Source organism: Alligator mississippiensis, chromosome 5 (genome assembly GCF_030867095.1).
Source record: "Alligator mississippiensis isolate rAllMis1 chromosome 5, rAllMis1, whole genome shotgun sequence".
Taxonomy (NCBI): Eukaryota; Metazoa; Chordata; order Crocodylia; family Alligatoridae; genus Alligator; species Alligator mississippiensis.
Window position 1 is genome coordinate 19,405,961 of NC_081828.1, and position 25,727 is coordinate 19,431,687.

Genomic DNA, 25,727 nt, shown 5'->3' on the forward strand with positions numbered 1-25,727 from the left:
TCAAGTCACTAGTTCACACTGAACAGTCAATAACAGAGACAAATGGAAGCATTAATGACAATCCTAGCAGAGAGGCGATGAGTCTGTAGGTCATACTTCCACGTCATGGAAGAGGCATAGAAGGTAGTCTGTGAGTAAATGAGACTTCAATAAAGTGTCTAAAGCCAAAAGAGGTATTGCTGGTTTCTGGGAATCAGATGCCTATTACTGAGCTTTGAAAGCATTCTAGATTTTAAAATAACTTTACAGTTAGCACATTTGGGAATTTTGAAAATTACTCCAGACTAGATTTATAGACATGCCTAGAATCACCAAAATGAACTGACTCATATAGCAGAAAGGATCATAGGATCATAGGTAAGTATGGCTGGAAGGGATTTCACAAGGTCATCTAGTCCAGCCCCCTGCTTAAGGCAGAATCATCCCTGACTAAACCATCCCAGCTACGTATCTGTCTGACCTGTTTTTGAAAACCTCCAAGGATGGAGATTACACAATTTTTCTAGATAGTCTGTTCCAATGCTTGACCATCCTCATAGGCAGAATGTTTCTCCTAATCTCCAACCTACATTTTCCCTGCTGAAAATGGGTAGTACTTAACTGTAGCTAACATAACTTCCCCAGTGCTCTTTTAAACATAGGCAAATTAGATATTACTTCGCTGTTACAGTGCAGTACTCTACAAATTACAAGCAGAATGTATTCTAGGATTAAATAAAAGGAACTGATCCAAAGTCTTTATCCCAATTTGGCATAAGCCCCTAATTTATAACATATGTTAACAAATGGTATTGTCTGTTATTGACAGTTTGAGACTTAGGGGTATAATTAGAAATCCTTTTTGTTGATTTTGTTTTTGTTTTTTCTCTCAAGAAACTACAGGGGAAATTTTGGTTTTCCTTTATTTTCTGGAATTCAAGAAAACATTTTATGGGTGGAAATTAAGCATTATACAAGGGAACATATTGTTCCCTTCTTGACATGGCTATTTGCAATTTACTGTAAATAGCCGTTTTACTAAATAAACAGTCAGGGATTAAGGCAATAGCATGCTATCAAAATATTGCTTCATGATTAACATTGTATGCCAGATAAATAGTTTTACTATGCCTATTTATATCCATTTTGATTTTGTATATATAGATATAAAAATAAATGCAGATTATCTTTGTGGCACTGATGGTTCATTCATTCTTCGCGGGTAAAGATGACCACATCCAGTGGGGCGGGGAGGGAGAAGTGAGAAAAGAAATGGGAAAGAAACAGGGAGAGAGAAAAGAGGGAAGGAGAAAAGAAAGGAAAAAGAAAAGAAGAGAGAGAGGCAAGAGAAAGGAGGTGGGTGGAGGCTAGGCCACGTGGGTACATAGGTGATTTATAAATCCAGTCTTTGCCTTGAACAATCTGCTGCAGCAGGGGCAGGAAAGAGATGAGGGCTCAGTACATGAGGTTTTCGTTTTCCTGGCCATGTGTTTCTTCATTGCTTCTGCTGTGTGTTGCTGTTCAAAGGCCAGTTCTCCATTCAGGACAGACAGTTGTGAGTGATTTGCTCCCATGACTCCGGGTTGATACCGAAACCCTTTAGGGACACCTTTAGGGTGTCTTCATACCACTTCTTTGATGCACTGTGAGAGCGTACTCCATTTGACAGTTTACCATAGAAGACATTCTTCAGCAGGTGAGTGTCGGGCATTCTTGAAAGGTAGCCAGCCCATCTTAGCTGTTCCAGTTTCAGTAGAGTGTGAATACTGGTGAGAGTTGATCTTCCGAGCAGCTTAGTGTCCGGAATCTTGTCCTGCTGCTTGATCTTTAGTATCTTTCACAGGCAGCACAGGTGGAAGTGGTTTAGTTTCTTGACATGATGCTGGTAGATGGTCCTGGTTTTGCAGCCATAAAGGGGGGTTGGGAGAATGATGGCTTTGTATACCTTCAGTTTTGTCAACATTCCAATGCCTCTGTGATCCCAGACTGACTTATGGAGCCTGCCAAAGACTTAGTCTTGCGTTGACTTTGTTGTTGATGTGGACAGCACAGGAGAGCATGCTGCCTATGTAGACAAACTTGTCAACCATCGACAGTTGTTGGCCTTTAACTGAGACATGTGGTTCCTGGGGTGTTGTGCTAGGCACAGGTTGAAACATCACTTCGGTCTTCTTCATGCTAATAGTGAGTCTGAAGTCGTAGGCTGATGAGAATAGATCCATGGACTGTTGCATGTCAGCCTGTGAGCTTGTGTATAACACACAGTCATCAGTGAAGAGGAAGTTGCGAAGTGTGACTGTCTGGACTTCGGAGTTCTCTCGGAGCCTGTGCAGGATGAAGACGTCTCCGTCAGAATGGTACTTGATCCCCATACCAAGGTCATCATCTTGGAAGGCATCCAACAGGATGGCAGAAAATACCATGCTGAAGAGGGTAGGTGTGAGCACACAGCCCTGCTTGATGCCATTTTTAACTGGAAAGGGATCAGAGCATTTGCCATTTGCAAGGACACATGCCATCGTGGAACTGTTGAACCATATTGATGAATTTTCTGGGGCATCCGTACTTCTTCACGATTTCCCAGCGGCCTTTGTGGTTCACCATGTAGAAGGCTTTGGTTAGATAGATGAACGTGAGGAGAAGGTCGATGTTCTGTTCCTGGCAGTTTTCTTGAAGCTGCCGGGCCGCAAACACCATCAGTGGTTCCATGTCCTTTTCTGGAGCCACATTGGCTCTCAGGCAGTAGGTCGTTTTGATAGTTGTTGAGCCATTTGAGGAGCACATACTCTCGTGAGTATTTTGCTGGCAGTTGAGAGGAGGGAGATGCCCCTGTGGTTGTCACAGAGTTGGCAATTTCCCTTCCTCTTGTACAGGTGGATGTTGGAGGCATCCTTGAATTCTTAAGGAACTACCTCCTGCACCCACATACTGCAGAAGTTCTTAGTTAGTTTCTCCATGAGGTCATGACCACTTGATTTGTAGACCTCTGTTGGCATCACGTTGGCTCCAGGAGCTTTGCCACTAGACATTTGTTGTATGGCCTTTTGGACTTCCACAATTGTGGGCGGAACTTCAAACGAGGTGTTGACAGAGATTTGAGGCAGCTTGCGAATGACATTCGTGTTGACAGAGGAGGTCTGATTGAGGACGGTGCTGAAATGTTCAGCCCATCCCTGGAGGATCTGGGCCTCGTCAGTTAGCAGCGTGGTCCCATTGGCAGACAGCAGAGGGGAGGATCCAAAGACCTGCGGACCACAGACAGCCTTTTAGGCATCGAAGAACTTCTTCACATTGTTTCGGTCAGCATAATGCTGGATCTTGTCTGGTTTGTTCTTCAACTATATGTCCTACATCCCTCGCAACTTGCATTGAATGGTTTTCTGTATCGAGCTATAGGCGTGTTGTGCTGACATGGACTTATCATAAAGGTAGGCTCTGTGGAGATGTTGTTTCTCTTCCAGCACCTGTGGTATCTCATCATCATTTTCATCGAACCAGTCTTGGTGTTTGCGGATGCTTGGTCCCAGGGTCTCAAGAACTGCAGAGTGTAAGCTTCACAAAGCCGCTTCCAGTTGGCTTCTATGGAGCTGGAATAGAATGGTGTAGCATGAAGCTGATCTTTCAGATGATTCACAAAAGACAGCCTGGTGCTGTCATTTATCAGACCAACAGTGTTGAGGCGCTTAGGCCCACTTCATCCTTGTGGACTCCATCTAGTTTGAATCATGATCTTTAGTAAGGAGATGATGAGTCAATCATCAGTCCAGCATTCAGCGCCACACATTGCTTTGGTTATATGAACATCGCATCTGTCCCTCCTTTGGATGATGACAAGTCAATGAGATGCCAGTACTTGGAGCGAGGGTGCCTCCACAACGTCTTCTTCCAGTTGGGGAGATGGAACACAATGTTAATAACCAAGGGCTCAAGTTCAGCACATAATTTGAGCAGGAGACCATTGCCATCACAGCTTCTGATCCCGTGCTTCCCAATGACGCTATCCCAAGCTTGGCAGGCAAAGCCAATCCTGGCGTTGAAGTCCCCAAGGAGGATGAGACAGTCAGACTTCAGTACAGCAGCAATCATGGAGTGGAGATCCTCATAGAACTGGTTCTTGACTTTGTTGGAGTTGGTCATGGTAGGGGCATACACACTGATGATAGTGGCATAATTTTTGCCAAGCAGGGGGAGTTTAAGCACCCTCAGTCGGTCATTCAGTCCCTTGGCACTGATACACTATTTTAAAATGTATCAGTAATCACTTGTGTTATCTTCTTTAAAAAGTTAGTTTTTTTCCTAAAATTGTAAAATTTTAATTATGTGAGTTCAAATCCTGTTGCTCAAGCAAGTAGGAGAGGACCACAGTAGGCCTAAATGCTGTGAAGCAGGTATGATTCAAAGAGTGAAAGATGTGATGACCCCACACAGGAAATCATGTCCATGTTGCTGTCTATGTCTTGCTGTCTGTGGCAGCATCTGTATGATTTATGACTGCATATTTCTCATATTTTTATGAGCCATCTTCTCTCCCCTTACTGGTAAAATGTAGTGTCTGTAATATTGTCCTGCAGCAACATGTTCTGAAAATTTCTATCTCCCGTACCCCTGACTGGCACATAATTCATCCAGCACAAAACTCAGCCATAGTGCATGCTAGGCAGAGGATTGGGCCCCTAATAGGGATAAACTATTTTGTTTCTTGGTGGTTTGCTTTTGATGTGTACATTATTTTAAATGAATCATTTACATGAACTGTCCATATAACAGTTTGACTTCCACCTTAGCTAACTTAATGTTTTACTAAGTAGGTCCACATAAAAGCAAAACAGATACACTTGCTGTTTTCCAAACTGTCCAGTGAGAAACTTAGGTATTCGGGAGTAAAAAGAAAGTTTTGTTGACTATCCTATTCATAAATTTTATACATTGTGCCAGTGTTACGCTTTCTGTATATGCTTATCAGAAGCATTAGTAAATGAAAGTAAGGTTGATTTAAGACTTTGCTGCCCAGTACACCTTTTTTGTTTTCTGTTCTGCTGAGTGAAAGAGGCCAGTAGGGGAGAAGAATCAGTGTTGAAAATCAGTATTGCTTCAGTGAAAGTCAGTGGGTTATGCTGACGTACACACCCTAGGTTTTGGCTTCTGATACATAATCAATGATCAATCAGTGATCAGCCCACACCCTTCTGCACTTCCTTGAGTATTATATCCTAATTGCAATGCCTAAATTTACAAAATACATGCACAAAAGAAATAAGTGATTTGGAACAGACAGCACAGCCCAGCCCAGGTGTGAAAAGCATGCTGTGATGCTGGGGGACTCTAGTTTAACTTAAACCAGGAAGTCTGGGACAGACATTGCATAAACCAGTTTGATCCAAATCAGTTAAGTATGATGCTACATTCAACCAGTTTTATCGTAAACCAGTTTCGGCCATTTTGAAACTAGTTTAGATGCACTGAACTTATAGTTTCATAATTGGTAGGATCGAAAGGGACCTGAGCAGATCATCAAGTCCGACCCCCTGCCATGGGCAGGAAAGAATGCTGGGGTCAAACAACCCTGGCAAAGTGATTATCTAGCCTCCTTTTGAAGACCCCCAGGGTAGGAGCAAGCACCACTTCCCTTGGAAGTTGGTTCCAGATCCTAGCTGCCCTGACTGTGAAGCAGTGCTTCTTGATGTCCAGCCTGAACCTACTCTCAGTCAACTTATGGCTGTTATTCCTAGTTACTCCTCATAGTGCTCAGGGGAACAGGATCTCTCCCATTCCCTGCTGGTCCCCCTTGGTAAGTTTATAGATGGCCACCAGATCCCGTCTCAGCCTACTCTCATGGAGGCTGAACAGGTTCAGGTCCCATAGCCTCCCCTCATAGGGCCTGCCCTGCTGCCCCGATCATGCAAGTGGCCCTCCTTTGGACCCTCTCGATGCTGTCCACATCCCTCCTGAAGTGCGGCACCCAGAACTGGACAGAGTACTCCAACTGTGGCCTGACCAGTGTCACATAGAGGGGGAGGATCACTTCCTTGGACCTGCTCGTGATGCATCTTTGGATGCATGGCAAGGTCCGGTTGGCCCTACTGACTGCATCCTTATATTGGCGACCCATGTTCGAATCAATAATGACTCCAAGGTCCTTTTCTGCCTCTGTGTTGACAAGAAGGGAGTCCCCTAGCCTGTAGGTATGCTGCTGGTTCTTCCTCCCCAGGTGCAGTACCTTGCACTTGTCAGTATTGAAACCCATCCTATTCTCATCTGCCCACCTTGTAACCTGTCCAGGTCTAGTTGTAGCCTGTCCCTCCCTTCTAACGTGCCCACTTCTCCCCACATCTTAGCGTCATCTGCAAACTTGAACAAGGTGCTTTTCACCCCCTTGTCGAAGTCATTGATGAAGATGTTGAACAGTGTGGGTCCGAGGACTGAGCCCTGGGGAACCCCGCTGCCCACATCCCTCCAGGTCAAAAATGGCCCGTCCACCACCACTCTCTGGGTGCCAAATTGCAACCCATCTGACTGTGTAGGCATTGACGCCACAGTCGCCTAATTTTTTGATGAGAATGGAGTGAGAGACAGTGTCGAAGGGCTTCCTAAAGTCCAGAAAGACTACGTCCACTGCTACACCTGCATCCAAGGATTTTTTGACCTGGTTGTAGGCCACCAGGTTGGTCTGACAGGACCTGCCTCTAATGAACCCAAGTTGGTTGCCCCTAAGCATAATCTCCCCTGCTGGTCCCTTGCAGATGTGTTTCTGGATACTTTTCTCAAAGAGCTTCCCCAGGACCGAGGTAAGACTAATGGGACTAGTTTCCCGGGTCCTCCTTCCTCCTTCTTTGAAAATGGGGAGCACATTGTCCCTTTTCTAATTCTCTGGCACCTCACCAGAGCACCATGAGTGCTCATAGAGCTGTGCCAGGGGGCCTGCAATGTCCTCTGCCAATACCCTCAGCATCCTTGGGTGGAGATCATCTGGATCTGCTGATTTGAAGATGTCCAGTCCCACCAGAAGTTCCCTGACCAGGTCCTCTCTGACCCTGGGCCCAGCTGTGCCTCTCCTGAGTTCATCCAGGATTCCGGTGGGGGGAGGGATGTCCCAGTCTCTGCTCAGAAATATGGAGGCAAAGAATTTGTTAAAGAGGTCAGCTTTATCACCTGGTGCAACCACCAGATTGCCAAGCATGTCCTGTGGGGGCCCCATGTTACCCAGTGCCTTCTTTTTAGTTCCTATGTATTTAAAAAAGGACTTCTTGTTGTCTTTGATTCGGGTCGCTAGTCCCAGTTCTGTGTCCGCCTTAGCCTTCCTAACAGGTCCCCTACAGTCTCAAGCAGTGGAGGTATAATTCTACTTGGTGATGGACCCTCCCTTCCTTTGGGTGTATGCCTCCTTTTTAGCTTTCAGACGTTCCTGAATTCCTTTGGTGAGCCATGGGAGCTTTTGAGCACTCTTGCCCCCTTTGACTCGCATTGGGATTGTCGCCCTTTGGGATCAGAGGATTGTCTCCTTAAGGAACAACCACTCATCTTGGACTCCCAACTTTCCTCCCCTCTAGGACCTCAGTGCCTCTCCGACTAATCTCCTTAATTCATTGAAATCAGCCCTCCTGAAGTCCAGGGCTGCTGCCTTGCTGCAGCCCTTTGACACCCTGCGCTGGATGGTGAATTCCAGTACGCGATTATGACTATCGCCCAGGTGGTCGAGCACCTGCAGGCCCCTCACCAGGTCATTGCCTGTGGCCAGAACCAGGTCCAGCAAGGCATTCCCCCTGGTGGTACTGTGTTCCTCCTGGGTTAGGTGGAGGTTCTGTATCTCGGCTAGGAACCTACATGAGCAGTCAGACCTAGCTGATTGCTCCTCCCAGCAGATGTCTGGGTAGTTTAAGTCACCCATGATGACTGCTTCCCTTGACTTAACTGCCTTTGCAAGCTGACCTGAGAATTCCTGGTCCAGCTCTTCCCCCTGGTTGGGTGGTCTGTAGTAGACACCTACCGTTAAGTCCCTTTCCCCCCGGCCCCCTTGTATTCTAACCCAGAGCACTTCAGTCTGCCCCTCCTCCAACCCCATGCTATTTGTTGAGGATGTGTATTGCTCTTTGAGAGAGAGCACCACACCCCCACTTTTCCTCCCCATTCTGTCCTGCCTGTATAATCTGTAGCCCTTGATGTTTAGCGTCCAGTCATGGGTTGAATCCCACCATGTTTCAGTGAGCCCCACTATGTCCGGGTTTGTGTTAGCTAGCAGGAGGGCAAGTTCCTCCTGCTTGTTCCCCATACTATGTGTATTAGTGTAAATTAGGCATTTAAGGCCTCCTGTTGGTATATGCACTGCTCCCATGAACCCAGGACTTTCTGGACCCCTGCCACTTACCTGGGTACTTTTTGTGCTTGTCACCTGTTGTGGCTGGGAAGTGTCGTCATTTCCCCCTGTGGCCCCATCCCCTGGCAAACCTTGTTCTGTTAGGCTAGGGACAGAAATTACACATAAACTGGTTTAAGTGATCAGAACTGGTTTAAACCTGTAACAGAACAGATGTTCAGTGCACATAAACCAGTTTGAAAATGGCTGAAAATGGTTTGAGATAAACCTGGTTGAATGTAGTATCAGACTTAAATGATTTGGGTCAAACCAGTTTATGCAATGTCTTTCCTAGACCCCTTTCTGGTTTAAGTTAAATCAGACTCCCCTACCATCCCAGCATGCTCTCTGGGCTGAGTGGGGCTCTCTGCTCCACAGCAGGGCTGCCCCCTCCCCTCTACTCCCTGGATGCAGCTCTGGCAGAGACTTGCAGGCACAGCAGTGTCTGCCTGGCTTTCCTCCTGCTCTGCCCCACCCCTCGCCACTCCCTGCTAAGCAAGGATCCCCCATCCCCTCTGCTTTACACAGACACCTCAGCATTAGGTAGCCAATCACATGCTGGCTACAGTCCATGCTGTGGCAGACAGCAGTGTTGGCTTAGGGCCTTTTGGATCTAATAACAGTTAGGCTGGTAATGTCCCTCCATTTCTTCTTTGTTTAAGAAGAGCTTGAACTAATGAGAGAGGCTTTTTGTTTTCTGATGGGGTGATAAATGTTGATAACAGAGCTGATAAATGCTCTGTTATCAAGGAGAGGAGAATTGCTTCCTAATCCTGCTGGGGCCTGACCATGCCCTCCTCAGATCAGCCTTGTGAAGGGAAGGGAGGGCTGCTCTAGCACCCCCCAGCTTCTAGCCTGAGCTGCTGTAGGCATGTGCCTGCATGTCTGCATATCTGTGCAGTTACAAAGTGATTTAACCTAGCCAGGCTAGACTAACCTGCAAAGATTGAATGAATACAAGGTCAGGCTTTTTGAATGTCTGTTCCTAGCTGTATAGATTTAAACCAGTTTCTGATTAGTTAAACTGGTTTATGTGTAACTTGTATCCCTAGCTTATACCAGTCACTGAAGTTAGAGATGCATGTGTGGCTCACTGTAATTTTTATTTTTGTGTCACTTTTCCTTCAGAGAGTGACAGAAATCGGCATAATATATCTGCAACTGACTTAAATATTTGGATCTCTTAGACAGAAATATAACCCCTCAAAGTCAATTTAAACTTCTAGGTAGAAAGGTCCTGATTCTGTTTGCTTCCTTCCTTGCTTCAGTGGCCATGTACAGTAGTTAAATTTCTCCTGGCAGAGCCACTGATCTCCTAGGTGAAACCACAAATATACAGGTTAGATATTCAGCATTTTTTCTCCCAAAGCAAAAATGGCTGCTTTGGAAGGAAAGAAACCCAGGACAATCAATCCGACCCAGGAGAGTTTCTCCTGAAAAAGCAAATGTTTGTACATGTTCTCTTCTGAGAGAAGCCACAATATGATCCTCCAGCATCTTAGGATGCGTTGCTTCCCCTCTCCCCTCCCAGCAGAAAAAATGTAGAAGTTTCTTCTGACATTCAAACTTGGGTGTCATCCGTCTCCTCCATTAAAGGAAACAATTCTAAGAGCTAATTGCTGATACACTTCAGTTACAAACTAGGGATTCAGCAGCACTTCATATCTGATCCTTTCTGTCATCATGGAAGCAGAGACAAAAAACAGGGTTGTATTTCCTGTTGTCCTGGGTTTGCCCCATCCAAAAATATACATTTGGCTTTCTCCCTGGTGTCCACTCCACCAGTACCAGAAAGCTGGCTGTAAATATTGTGTGCCATTGGAGGTCACCAGTTTTTATTATCACATCTGTTGGTTGATTCGATGCTAGTTTCTGTGTCTCAGACATTTTCTACCACATCACTTTTTCTTCCTTGTAAATAACTCATTCTTTATATAGATACCCAGCTCTGAGTAATGGAATCTGAAAGTTTCTCTGTAAGAGAATCTTATGTTAACTTTAGTTGGATCTTAAGTTTGTCAGGTTAATTTATGAAGAATGTCACAAGCTGTACTATTCAAGAGACAAGTAGTAATTAAGTTAGAAATCTGTGATCCATTCTACAGATAATACACTAGTGGAAACTAAACTAAAGCTAGTTCACGCAGCCTTTTGTTTTATGTGGGTACTAATTATAGGGCTTAATATATATATAACATGTTCTCATCCATACAGCCATTAAATTGGTTATTATCTCACAAGGGCAATATATATTCACTAGCCAATTGCCCATCAAGAATGATGAGGGGGAGGGGGTTGGGATGGAGTGCTGCCACCTAACACCCCATGCTGCCACTGTTCTGCCTCTTGCAGGGAGTGGGGTGGCCTCGGCTCCCCCACCCTCTGTCCAGTCCTTGGCACAGCTTCAGAATCATGGTGGTGCTACCCCATGGTTGCAGCACTCCGATTGGCTGTTTCTGTCAGCCAGTCAGAGCGCGATTAAAGTATTACAGACAGACAGACAGACGTAGACTTTTATAATATTAGAATATTCAGCAGTGGACATTTAACTTTTATAGATGAGGAAATCTAGGTTTTTAATATAGCTATTTAAAATGCATTATCTCATGTAAATACAACACTTTCCATCTGAAATGATACATATAGTCTTTACATATCATTTGCATCCTTGAATATGGTGATAATGTTGATACAGAAAGCATGCAAAACATAGTCATTTTGTAATAGATGAATTTTCAAAAGGTTTGTTTAGAAATACATAGCACAAAGTGACTTATCTCCCAGACAATTAAATATATGTTTTTATTTGTTAGGAGTACATGATAGCTTTAGAAACATTTCCACTCATCAGTAACCTTCAAAGAAAAGAAAATACGATTATGCCCTTTAAACTATGTAAGAACGTCTTTGTCTTTGTTGGTACATCTGTAATTAAAACAACATTTTGAAGAAAGCTTCCTTTGTTAAGAGCTCAATTAAAAAAGAAAATTGCTATGTGACATACCTGATGTTTTTAAAGTCAAAAATACAGAAAAAGTTTAAAATAAGATTTTCCCCTCAGAAATGGCAAGGCTTTGTCTGGGCCATAAGGAAGAAGGCCCTTTGCTCCTCTAGGAATTATTTTTCACAAACACACGCTTCTCTTGCAGGCACTTAGTGACATTGTGTTCCCTTCCTGATTGTCTGCATGTGGTGCTCTGTTCCTTCTTAGTGATCTAGATGCATTTTTGTATCCAGAAAGATTCCATTCCTGGACACATAGCTTTGTGCCCAGAGACATCTCCGTAGGTGGGTAGGCAAGACCTCTCATCTTCTCCCCCAAATAGCTGTGGCTGCAGGGTGTGGGTCTACCTTCTGCAGAGGGGTTAGAACTTGGGTCTCTCTTGCTTTCCAGAGCAGCACTGTAGCTACCATACCACAGGTCGGCTGTTATCCAGTCCTGTGTCTGGTGCTCCTTTTGCAGCTGATGCCCTGGGCAGCCATGAGAGGGCAGGCACGTGGATCAAGAGGAAGGGCACAAGCCAGAAAGTGTGCCGTTCAGTGAGGTGGCTACTTGCCTGGAAGCGGGGTGGCCCTTGCTTCTAGCCTTAGTCCTTGTCTCTAAGCTTCTTCCCTGCATTCCCCACATCTATTTTTTCCCCAATATCTATGTTTGTGGCTCATCTTCTAAAGGAGTGCTGGGAAAGGCAGAAAATATTGGCTGAACTGTGGTGTAGTGGCTAGACTGCTGTACTAAGAAGTGAGAGTGACCCTGGTTCACTCTTTGAGTGAGAGGTGCAAAAACCTAGCATCTTCAGCTTGCCAGGTGAGTGTCTTAGTATCTGAGGTATGGGGGCAAAAGATGGACAGGTGGATATATGCACAGCCCTTTTTCACTCCTGAAACAAAGTCTGGTAGTTGTGGGTTTTGGATGACTCCATTGTCAGATACTCTGTGTCCACAAGGGATGCGCACCTGGGCTACGACTGCTACAGAACATGCTCAGTATGTGCATCTATGCAGTTATGCCTTTAGAGCTATTAGTTAAAAATTAAGTTAAAATTTAAATGCACCTGGACATGCAAGTGCTAAAAATTCCCTGTAAACTACCAAGGAATTGCCACTTAAATGACCGGGAAAAATAGAATGTCAACCTCAGCCTTCTTGTGGATTTGGACAAGGGGATATTGTATTACCTGGTTGACAGAAAGATAGATCAAAGAGATGTTATTGAGCCTATTGGATCCTGTGCACCCAACAGGCTGGCTAAGAATCCCTTTCCTTTGCCGACAGATGCCATTCTGCACTGACCTGGAACAGGTTTCTGGACCTGGCTGAGAATGTCATGTATTAAATTGCTATCTCACATCTAACTGCTAGATTGACCTGGATTTTTGACGTTGTGGGATTTTTCTCTTCCTCTTAGCAGTCCAGTGACCTGTAGGTTGAATTTTTTCCTACTTGGCTGGTGCCCAAACAGGGTAATTTTCTAACAGCGGACCAGGTTCCCTGATAAACTGCATCAGAAAGTAGATTATGAAAATGCCTCTTTTGAATAGAGTAGGGGTGAGCTGGGAGTTGGGAATCTGAGGCAATATTCTTTGAGAGAGAAATTACATACTTCTTTGAGAGAGATCATTTACATTTTTCCCCTTTCCTAGCTTACTCTTAAAAGACCAAGACAATTTATCTGAAGTGAAAAGTTCAGTTCACTTGTGGGGAACCATGTGATCATAAATATGATGAAGTTTTTCATTTTAGAACTTTTGTTTTGCTGTTATTTCATTTTGTCTTCTAGGAAAAGTGTAATGATAGCATTGAAACTGCCCTATATAGAAAGAAGCTTGATAATATAGTTCAGCATAATTTCTGATAGAGACTTAAAACGTACTAAAATTATCATTTACTAAGTACTGTTCAAGAAAAACTGAGTGAAACCCTTGCCTCATTTGCTTTTAACTTTGTAAGGCCAGGCTTTCACCTACTGGCTTTTTATGTTATGTGCCATTATTTTGATTCCTTAATTTTGCCAGTATTGACTGAGGTTGGGCAAGTTCAAACAGAACTTTTTGCTAGACAATGAAAAAAAATCATAAAGCTACAGATTTTTGGTTAAAAGTAAGGTAAAGACAATATTCCTTTAATACCTCAAAAAGATGTTGTCAGTTTATTTGGACTGATGGTGTGACCTTAGTTTTTAAACGCAGGAATTGAATTAATGCCCTTAATAAAACCAAAGAGAAAATAAAAATGAAAAATGCCAAATTTAATGTGATCAAGCTAACATATATTGTATAAAATTCTTCAGTGTCCCTTAAAATAAGCTGTTGCATACTTGAAATATTCATATTGTTTTTAATATTATTGTTTACAGACTGAAGAACTTACCGTTCACTTTTACTAAGCTTAAAGAACTTGCAGCTTTGTGGCTGTCTGACAACCAGGTAATATAACTTCATTTTTATCTCATCTTTAACAGCAAGGTATAGGTTTTATTAATTATCACAGATAAAATCTATATTTTAACAGATTATTTCAGCTGTACTTATGAAATATTTAGACTCATTAGATTCAATGTACACTTTGTTAGCCACTTTACTAGAAAAACTCACTGTGGAAGGATGTGTTCATTTTATCTGCTAAGTTTCAGTGTCCTGAAAATTGTGATAAATTAAAGCTAACAGTATTCACAGGGCTCTCTCTCAAATGACACATTTGTGGCCTGGGGCAGGAAACAGGGCCCAGGGATTTTATACTGGACACGGTATCTGTCCTCTCCATGCCTTAATCTCTCTATGACACCACTCTTAGTGTTTTGTTCCCCACACCCCTCAGTTTCTCCATTTATCCCCTTTTTACTTCCATGAAAAAGGAAGGCTTTCTTTTAACGGTTATACATTTGATACTCTTTTGGTGTTTTGCTATCTTTATATCCTTTACTTGATCAAAAGTAACATTTAAATTCTTTGCTCATAGAAAATAAAGATGGTAAATAAAGGTAGGTTCAAAATCATCAAAATTCCTAAGTCCCATACTTAAGAGTGATTTAGGTACTTGCTATTAGATTTGTAAAGGTATTTAAACACCCAACTCCTATTGAAATCAATGGGAACTAGGCATCAAATACCATTTAAAATGACCTGTAGTAACCCATGTCCTTTTGCCTTTCAACTTCTAAGTTCCAAAGTTGGTTTAAAATTTTGATTTAAATTTTTCAAATGTATTTTTTCTTTGTCTAAAAAAGTGTGGGTGGGTGGATAGATTAGGTGGAGGGAAACAAAATTATGTGTTCATGACAAGTCTTCCTTTATTTTTCTTCAATAGAATATGTTCAAAATAGAATTAATAATATAATATAAATATTATGTTTGTTATTATCAGTTTGAAATAAATGAGCATAGTTTATTGCTGCTCATTAACTTGTATCAGCTGATTTAGCCGTTTCATCTGTCCACTTTTATCCTTCAGTAAATTAAATTAATCTGGTGTAACTGTTTCATTTAGATGTAAATTGCCCTAATTTAACTTCTAATTACCTGGGGATACGAATGGACATACAAAACAATTATAGTGGATTCAGTGATAAATCAACACTGAAAATGCTAAAACTTCATTAATAAGCAAATGTATAGATTTCATGCAAATACAGAGTCATTCTTAACTGCTACTTTTACTTATATAGCTAAGATAATGTTTTAATGTTTTTAACAACTTATATACATATCTCTACATAAATTCTGAGGAGATTTTGATGAAGTCAATTAAAAGCTTTTCTCTTTCTCTCATTTCTGTTTCTACTTGTCAAAAACTGATCTGTATTGTACAGCCATAAAAATGTAGCTCCCAAACTAAAGGAAACATTAGAGTGAACTATTGAGTGGTTATTTAACAGCTCAGCTTGATGCACACATACTGAATGTTTCTTTTCTCTTTAAGATGAGGGAGGAGGTTGTTCTCAATAACTTGGGCTTTCTACAAGAGACAATTTGAATGTTGTACTTGACTACGACGTTGGCTCCTACATGCTACATTAAAATATACTACTTTATCTGAATATTGACAAAGCCTGATGACAAATATTCCACTCACTTGTACCAATATCATTCTACTGCAACTGTACTGACCATAGTAAAGTTACTCCTCATTTACTCCAGGCAAATCAGATGCTAGATGCTTACCCTGTGCTTTTTCCTAGCCGTCCCAGCTTCTTATTTTACTTAATCACTGTCATTTTTCTGTAGCACTTGCACTTGAAAAATTTCTACACGTATGATTTTACATATGTATAATTAAGAATGAGAAACCCAAGGGGAAAATTCCAAATTAAAATAATGCATTTTTCAATCTCCAGATGCAGAAACTAGTCATTAGAATAGAGGAACTAATTACATTATATATTTTGTGTTTTATCAGATCATAAAAAACATTTTTGTTGAATACAGATTACTGAAATTCTGATGAACATTTTCATTTGTCCTTTATTTATAGTCTAAGGCCCTTATCCCTTTACAAACCGAGGCTCATCCAGAAACAAAGCAAAGAGTACTGACTAACTATATGTTTCCCCAGCAACCCCGTGGTGATGAAGGTAAAAAAAAACCCAAAAAACTCAGCAGTTTCTTCTACAAAGGCTGCAGCATGTATTATTATGATTATTTATATCACAGAAGTGGGGAGGTGTGGAATAAAGATATTCAAGCATGATTCGGTGGATGGGAATATAACAAACAGTGCATGTAAAGCAGCATATTCTGGAGCAAGATTTGTCCTCTTTTTTGACGTCAGAAGAAAGAGCCGAATTTTGTTACTTGACACAGGATTAACCCCATTGAATTCATTTAATTGATGAACGATGTAACATAATATAAAATATAGTCTTACACTTACACTGTGGGTGGGAGGAGAGCTGCTTTTCTTTCATAGCTCTGGTGGCAACAGCTGTTTAAGGCTAGATACTGTTAGTTGACCAAATATGTCAGTGTGATCTTCCACTATGCTTAAGTCCCTGAAAAACCATTAAAACATCTATTTTCATAATGGTTTTTCATATTCACCTCAAGACTAAGGTATAAAAAATGGCAAAGAGAAGGAAGACTCACCAGCCTTTGAGTAAATGGATTTTCAGGGACTCAAGCAGGATGGAATAGAATCACACTTGCCTAATAAGAAAGGATCTGACCCTTAATGTCTACCACTCTCCCATCCTCCTTCTTCTCACCTAAAGCACTTTCTTAATCTTCTGATTACACAGTCCCATAACCTTAATAGGAGATCTCTAATACTATAGTTGACAGTATTTAGTTCAAATGTAACCAGTCTGCAGCAGCTTTTCAATTTATTTCTTTAAAGTTATTTGCAAAAATTAAGACAAACTTGTGTCACTTTTCCATCTCTTTATACAATTATAAGACAAAAGTTCAGTGTAACTTTTTTGACAGGCATGCCACAAGTTAACCTTCCCCGTTTACCAGTTGTCACTGTTATTCACCCTGTTCTCCCCAGAGTCCCTGGTAGTTTGTGCCCTGAGGTACCAGAATGGAGGCGGGGGGCTTTGGCCCTGGCCACACGGAGCAAAGCAGGGGCAGAACACTTCTGCAAGAAGAGGTGTCACTGCCAAGAGTCAGGTTAACCACTCCCTAGCCCCACAGCTATCACAGTTTTATGTGGCCAGTGAAGATCTAGAGCTCTGAATGCAGCAACTGCGGAGCCCCAGGGAAGGTTTAACCTGGCTCTTGGCTGTAATATCTGTCTCTACCTCTTCCAGCAGCATCCTACCACAGCGCTGCTTCACAGAGCACTCTGCTGCCTGCCTCTCTGCCACCAACCTACACTGAGTGCCTGGGGCTCATGTGCCCCACACAGCAGCTGCCTGTGTCTCTTGTAGCTTGTGCGTGATAGGTTGGCCATGTCTGTAGTAGTGCAAGGCTTAAGGCTCAATACAACATATATATTTTTTTTTAGTTTAAAATAAATGTCATGTGCTTTGATTGGTGCATTTGTTGTATATTCTCTTACTCGTCATTTTTTTTTATATTACTTTGGAATGTAACTATAGATTTCCAATCGGACAGTGATAGTTTTAACCCTACTTTGTGGGAGGAGCAACGGCAGCAGCGTATGACTGTAGCCTTTGAATTTGAAGAAAAAAAGGAAGAGGAAGACAATGCAGGGAAAGTTAAGGTAACTGTGGGTTTTCTCGCTTTTGTTTTAACTTGTTCTTGTTCTGATGTTGTTGCATGTGTGTTGTGGGTAAAATCAAATAGATAGAGGCCATGATAGAACTTGATTTTTTTGTTTTAAGCTATATAAAGTATTTGAGAACAAATACAATCATTAATGAAAAAATAAACAGACTATTCTCCCCATCAGTATGCTCTGACATTTTCAGATGAGGTTTTTGTCTTCAGGATACTCTGAGGCTCATAGACTTAGCTGTTTGGATACAAAGTGGGCACACTACACAAGAAGTGAAAAGCTCAGTAGACTAATTCTACTGCCCATTAGTGCATCACAGTAAAACTTGTGCTAATGAGCTAATGCGCAGTAGAATTAGTCTACTACACATTAATGTCACTAAAAATGTGTGCCCTGGTGCTACTGCGTAGTAGCGCAGGTTACTGCGTGTTGAGTTAGTACCTGTTATTTCAGGTACTAGGCTTAATAACTACAGCACATTAATGCACGTGTAGATGTGCCCAGTGTCATACAGATGTAAATCACATTTTTGAATGTGTGGAAACTGAGAATTGCATGGTATAGCTGTGCAAACTTTGGCTGGCTGTGCAAACTTGCCCATGCAGGGAGAGCCCAGCTACATCTTCATGTGCCCTTCTTGTGACAGTTCTAGTAAAAAGGAAAAAAAATGGTAGAAAGATGCAAGTTGTTAGCCAACTCTAGATGATCCTTTTACAACAGGCTGACTTCACAGATTCATGCAAAAGGAAAGAAATAGGCTTTGCAATAGATATTTTTATTTTGTGCTAATTTAAAGAGATTGTTACCTTCCTTTAGTTGAAAAACGGTTTTGCCTTATATCTGGGACAAGGGCAGGTTGCCTGAAGCATAAAGGTAAATAGTCAGAAGTAACACACTGCCCAAGGTTGTAGGGCAAGAGATGTTGGGGAGTCGCAATCCAAAACCCCTGTGAGAAGGGGTTCAACATAGAAGGAACCAGTCAGAAAAGGGAAACCAGAGGATGATGTTGGTGAAACAATAGTCAGGAGATAATTGTTCAGAAGTGAGGAAGCAAGCAGATCAGAAAGCAGAGTGGTGACCAAAAAAATTGACTGACTCTGGTGGGTCAGTTTTTATAGGCAAAGTCCATAAGAGGTTATAAAGTGGCTTAATTGTTCTGCTGGAAGAAACTGTTCAAGGAACTGTGGAGGTAATGCTTGGAAATCTGGGTATGCATGTTCTGCTTCTCCATTTGTCTGGGAATGATCTGCAGAGGCAAGGACAGACTCTATGCCAAAGCCTTACAGAGCTCATGCTAAAAAATAGGAGCTAAACTGAAGGCCTAGGTCCAAGAGAACACAACCAGGGAAACTGAATCAGAAAATGTATTCTGTGAACAAGTGGATAATTCCATGGGCTATTGGGAAGAATGGGATGGGAAGTGAGACATCTTTGTTGTCTACTTCCCAAGATAACCGTAGAGCTACTAGAGCTACAGTGTACTAGAGCTAGAGCTGCTGTATAGCTACTACATGAGAGCTACGATGAAATCCATGGACAAGGTTCACCAGTGACATGAAAGTAACAGCTGAGACTTGGAAAAGAAGAATGTTATGGCAATCTTAGTACCACAGGTCTAGGAGCCACTGAGGAACAAAGAGGCAATTCAGAAGAAAAGGAGCCTATTACAGTGTTGGTAGTTAGGACTAAGTGAGACAGGAAATTGCCTGAGTTGTCTGGTGAATGAGTCATTGGAGAGAACAGTCTGGATAGCGTGAAATAGTCCCTTCTGTACAGTGCCTCAATGTCAGCATTTTCAGTGGTGTTGGGACATCATCCAGTCCTTATATTCTCCATTGGCATAAGATTCTCTGCTTCCAGAATAACAGCAGGGAATTATCATAGATCAACTACTTTGCAACTGTAAAGTTTTGAAAATTACTGGAAGCAACCCACATTGCAAAATGGCAACTATAAGATAAGCTCATATGGGTAATGGTATCAACATATCTTGTTAAAGTGTGTAAAATAAAAGAACGCACACTTTTATTTACAGCTACTAAATGGACTTCTCACTGGGGCTTCCATTTCTTTTTAACTTTTTAATTGCAAGTTCCCAACCATTTGGTTATGAGCAGAATAAATGCACTCTTTTCTACTGAAGATTTTGTTAAACAGAAAACAAACTGACTTTAAAAAAAATCATGGCCTCATAGTAAATAATTACATTAAAATCTTAAATCAAATCAATCAGTTCTCTGGTTAATTTACATCAGCCTAAAATCCTGCGACTAGTGGATTAATGTGTCAGGTGTATCCATTTGTATGTTACGCATTCGCTAAATAAGAAGCTGCACCTCTGACTTATAGTAACATTTAGAAATGAGTTCAAACAGAATGCCATTTCTATTAATATACAAGAGTGTTTCAGAAACTAATGGCAAAATTACTGCTCATGTTTTATCTCTGCGACAAAATGGGAAACTACACAACAGTGGAAAACACTGATGGTGGCATTATTGAACCCACCCATTGTTTGCAACCATATAGAGAATTGATGTGGCTCAGTTATCATTGCACACACAATGGTTTTGTTTTGAAATTGCCATTAGCTTCTAAAACACCCTCATATTTTTAAGTATCCTACATTGGAAAGTGCTATATTTTTCTGGTTATGGCATTGGTACATATTTCATTTTTATATTACAGTATATTAAAAACCACACGCATATCTATTTCAATGCAGCTTGATTATATATTTCAATAACAATATTTCACTTGAATAAATTCTCGTTGTAAAATGTAGTACTAGACAGGGTAATTGCTGGTTTATACATTGGTTCAAATCCTACCGTCTACTGTGCAGAGAGGAGCAAATGTACAAGTACTGTCCATGTGTATTCAGCATGCATGTTCAAGGAACTAACCCCAAGGTGGCCTGCTTTGTTTATGCATCTTGGGGTAGTTGTCCCCACATGAACATCTGCTTGTGACTGTACAGTTTGAGAGATGATCATATCAGGAGAGAGCTGCTGGATACGGGTGTGCGAAATGGGCCCTATTTGATTCAGATTTGGATTCGGCCTGAATCGGGGACAGCGATTCAATTAATTGATTCGGATCACTGTCCCCAATTTGATTTGGCCAAATCCAAATATGAAGATTCGATGCTGATTTGAAGAATCAGAGATTCGGACATAGACACAGCTTTAAATGTTTTTTCTACATACCTTGAGGTACCAGGTGCACTTTGTGAATGCAGAGGGGGGCACAGTGGGGGGAGGTCTCCTGCGTGCTTAGTAGCAAACTCGAAAGTGGACAGGAAATACTTCCGGTCCACTTCCGGGTACACTGGGGAATGCACGGGGAGGCCCCTCCGCACCCCCCTGACTTGGTAATCGGCCCTGGAGGGACCCTGAGTGCCCCCCCAGACCTAGAAGGCACCAGTCTCCAGAAGTGGACTCAAAGTGCTTCTGGTCCACTTCTGGGTCTGCTGCTGAGCATGCTGGGGAGCCCCCCGCACTTCTGTGGGATGCTCAATCTGCCCCAACATAACAGTATTCATGAGCCACCTGCTACCTAGAAGTATGTAGAAAAAACATTTAAAGCTGTGTTTATGACCGAATCGCCAAATCTGTCCAAGTATCTCCGAATTGATTCAGAGAGTTCCAATTCGATTCAGAGAGATTAAAGAGTCCTCTGATTCAATTTGATTCGGATTTGGAGATTCAGCCACCAAATCGGGTTGAATCTCTGCTGAATTGAATCGGGGACTGAAGCTCTGCATAGCCTAGTGCTGGAATCAGAAACATGGGATACTCGCTTCCTAATCCCATATATTTTCTACTGAAAAATATCAGAGTTCATTTTCCATTTGCACTTAGTTTTATCTAAGGCTTATTAGGTGGGGTTGAAGTTTAGCAGGTATGAATGGCAACATGACCTCTGAACCAGTCTAGTTATTAATGGATTGGGAGAAAAAGGACAGAAGCAAGAAGAGTACAGAATGCTTTTTACACCATATAAGTTACCCAAGTTCCACTGGACTGAGACAGACCATCTTCATAAATGTTTGGCTCACTGCATCTGAGTGTCCACATCACCAGTGCTTTCCCTACGTGTATTAAACCCTGCTCCAGTGTGACTAAGCCAGCCAGTCTGAGTTATAAGAGTTTTTGACTTCTCATGCAGATAGTTGATATAAATGAGTCTGTTCCAGCATGAATCCACTCTATGCTTGACTAAATTTAAACACTTTCTTATTCCCTTATGGAATTAGCAGTTGGTCATAACTTACTCTTTTTCAAAAATAAATCTGTTTTCATTTTATGACTTTGTCAATCCTTCTCTAACTAGTGATAGTTAATGAATCTGTATAGATGGAACAGAAAGAATGATGAAATGAAATTCAGTATCATGACCAACTTTACCACTGTTTTTGAGTTGGGTGAAATTTCCCTGTTCATACTTGATGTCATTTGACAGAACATCAACTGCCACAGTCAAACACATTTGGTGGCCTGCCACTGTAGCATATTATGTATTATACTAACCATTACCCATCAAGAATGACGCAGGAAGATGGGGATGAGGGAGGGGGGTGGGGATGCAGCACCACCACCCACCACCCCGCGCTGCTGTCCCAGCCCATCCCCCCATTGCCTTTCATGACTGATGGGGTGGGGGAGGGGGAGGCAGCACCACCACCCAGCGCCCCACGGTGCCACCTCTCTACCTCTGGCCCCATGTGCCCCCCCCATCTGGCCCTGTGTGCCAGAGTGAGGGGGTGAAGCCAGTGCTACACCACCAGCACCCCACGCTGCTGGGGTTCAGGTGTATGTGACGGCAAGGCTCGATTCACCTCTGGCCCCATGCGCCCTCCACCACCCCTGCATCCGGCCCTGTGTGCCAGAGCAGGGGGCAAAGCCAGCAGCCACCCACTTGCTCCAGCCACTCAGTCCCCACTGTCATGCGGGGGCAGGGGGGATGGAGCCTGGTGCCCAGCCCCATTCCCCCTCACTCTCCCCTACCCCCCCGCCGCATTGGGTCTGGGCCCATTCCCCCTCTCTGTCGACCTCTGCCTCCAAGGAGCAGGGTTGGGGAGGGGGTCGATGCCAGCACTGCTGCCCTCGCCCCCCCACTCCAGCTCTGCTAGGGGACAGCAGGGATAGTGCTGCCATGACATTGTGGACTGAGCGGCTGGAGCAGGTGGGGTGAGGCCAACGGGGAGCAGGGCCGGGGTGGGGGTTCAAGGTCATCAGCTTTGGCCTCACCCCTCTGCTGTGTCCCCACTGTCATTGCAGCATGTTACCACCTGTCTGGAACGGTCTTGGAGCACTCAACCAATCAGAGTGTGAATAAAGAGTTACAGACAGACAGACAAAGGCTTTCATAATATTAGAATGTTTTTATAGTATATATAAGGCTACCAGAAGTCCAAGAACTACAGGAAGAATAGAGTGGGTTTTCACAGATAGCAATCCTATTTGTGTTTCCTTGTTGGGAGCATTACTTTTATTTCTTACCCTAATGTTGGCTGTAGCCCACCAGTTGCCCCATAAATATTCCATCTCTACCTGTTCATTATAAAAGACATATGTGGAAAATTATTTCTGTTCAGGGTTGTGGCAATTTATAAAGTTTTCTGGGAAATAAATTTAATGTGGTAGCTGGTTTGCTAACTTTTCCAAGTCATACAAAACAGCCCCCTTGCACTAAACATGAAAAAAAGAGCTCAAATTGAGTGGTTGTAAGTGGACTGGAAATCCCTGCAGTAAAGGAATGTCTCCACATAGCCATTTTCCTATCTGCATAAACACTTTGCCATACATACTCATTTCTCTCTGTAAAGTAGACGTTAGTGGGATTATTGTGGAATTCTATTGATAAACAATTTTACCAAGGATCCTATGTTATATTTAAGATATAATTACAGCATTAATCACACAATAAATAGTAATACTGACCCACATTGAATCCAGTTTATGACATGATAATATAGCAAACGGGCCACAAAGATATTCCACATATAATGTGTGACATCTCTGTGACTCATTTATATCACACTTTAAATTGAACATCTAGCATGTCTGGGTGGACCCATGACAGATCCCAGTATTCAGCCGAGTTTTACATCTGACATGGAATTGCCTCAGGGATTGGGGTACAGTTTCCTGAACCAAACACCAGGGAGCATCTCACTGATTTCAGGATCATAGTGCCCCAGACCTTTATAAAAAAAAAAAAAAAAGTGAATGATCAGCTGGGAGTCCTAGCTGTACATCAGTTTTTCTAAGTTCCCAGGGCACCTGTTGAAGCAGCTGTGGTCCGCAGCTGGGACCAGGGGACAGTAGAGAAACAGTCTCTGGGTCCTGGTACCCGGAGAGCTTTGCTGGGGCAGCCATACTCTTTTAAAGCTGCCTGGGTGCAAGGATCCAGATGCTGTGGAGCAGTCCAACTGTAGGCACTCTCTTTAAAGCTCCCTGGGCACCAGGACCCAGAGACCATGGAATCTTCTCCCCCTCCCTTTACCAATGTGAAAGCAGAGATGGGGAGTGAGGAGTCGGGAACTCCCTGTTCCCCCACTGCCATTTCTTTGGATGTCCAGCTCTCATCTGCAACCCATTTTACAAGTGCAGGGTGCTGCAAACCAACACTACAGAGAGGTTCTAGTGATTTCAGCTGAGTTTTATCGAGCATAACTCAGCAAAAAAATTTCAGGTTTAATTAAACTAGAAGTGTGTATAATTTTCATTTTGTATCTTTCCCTTAAAAGTGATTTTCAATCAGTTGTATCATTCCAAGCTAAAATAGATTTGAGAGTTGAAATTAAAAAAAGAAATTCTTCCATCAGCAATTTTGCACTTTGGAAATTCTTTTCCCAGAGGCATGGTACTTTTGAGGTAACATTTAAGTATAAAACATAAAAGAACAGTATTGGAATTGGAGTCTAGATCTCATTGGTAATTGTCATTCTTAATAGTTTTAATATCTCTTAAGAAGATTCATGCTTCCCAGTGGATTTTATCTAACAAAGCTGTCAATGTTTTTACTGCTGAATGGTAGTTATAATGATACATTTGAACCCTATTGAAAACCCTTGTATTAAATGTGTTGCCTCTCCAGATGTAACTCATTTAGTCATAGTATATTATTCTTTATATAGTCCTTTATCGTGCATATGTTATCTTGCTTGATTCCCAGTCACTCATAAGGTTATATTACAAATCTTACATTTACATAACGGCCCAGATTTTTGGATGATGGAAATTTTGTATAAGGCCATATATAAATATGATTTTTTTTTAAACTGTAAATCAATCAAAGTTTTTTAGTAGCACTGTATATATTAGTCTCCCAGTTTATTTTTTCCTTTAGGATTTCCATAATAATTCACAACATAGTAATCCTACACTTACCTTTTATAGTAAAAGGCATGTCAAAGTGTATTATCTTTAATATTTAGTCATTATATTTCAAAATTAAGTGTTAGTTCTGATTAGTTTTAATTTTTAAAATTAATTATGTTTTTGCATATTGGCCATACCTATTAATAGATATCTGCTGTGTATTGAAACCTTAGATGTATTTTTTGACATCCTTTTATTTTATACAAATTATAATGCTGCATGTATATTATTAAGGACAACCTAGACACATGGGGCATGTCCAGACGAACCCGCACGTGCTTCTTGTGGTGTCTCAAAGTAGTTTGAGATGCCACAAGAGGCACACTGGGAACAAAAACACCGTTGCTCGCACTGCATATCTGCAGCACTGGCTCTAAATTTGATACCTGGAAATCCATGTGTTTAAAAAAAAAAAAAAAGAAAACCACAGAAAAAAAGCAGGGTAGGGCATGGTCTAGGACTGTGCCCTGAGGCAAACCAGTGATGGGTCCTCCAGAGACACTCTGGTATCCAGCCAGAGCATCTCTGCAGTACTTCTGTTGCCCCAGCACACACCCTTTGTGAGTGGGGCAAACAGGCACTGTCCCAGGTAAGCAGGGATGGGGGAGCTGTGTAGTTTCTGAGGAGGGTTGTGGGTGTGGGGAGTGGCGGGGAGTGTATGGAGATGGTGTGGGGGTAGGTTTGTGGGGGGCCACCACATGCCCATCCTTCCCACCCCCTGCAGTACCAGCTGGGCTGTGCTGGCGACAGCACTGCTGGAAATGTGGTCTGTGTGGGGAGAATAGACGTGGCAGGAACCGACCCAGCACAGCACGGCCCGCTAGCGCACCTTTGGA

The 25,727-nt window shown here is 42.4% G+C and overlaps 1 protein-coding gene across 3 annotated transcripts in view; it reads left to right on the forward strand.

The window, feature by feature from the left end:
* Positions 1-25,727, forward strand: part of LRRC7 (leucine rich repeat containing 7) — a 350,868-nt gene that overhangs the window by 259,246 nt on the left and 65,895 nt on the right. For all 3 annotated transcript variants that reach the window (XM_059727936.1, XM_059727934.1, XM_059727935.1), the window contains exons 14-16: positions 13,683-13,752; positions 15,797-15,896; positions 17,364-17,488. In XM_059727936.1, coding sequence (XP_059583919.1) covers positions 13,683-13,752; positions 15,797-15,896; positions 17,364-17,488 — 295 coding nt within the window. The remainder of the gene's footprint in view (positions 1-13,682; positions 13,753-15,796; positions 15,897-17,363; positions 17,489-25,727) is intronic.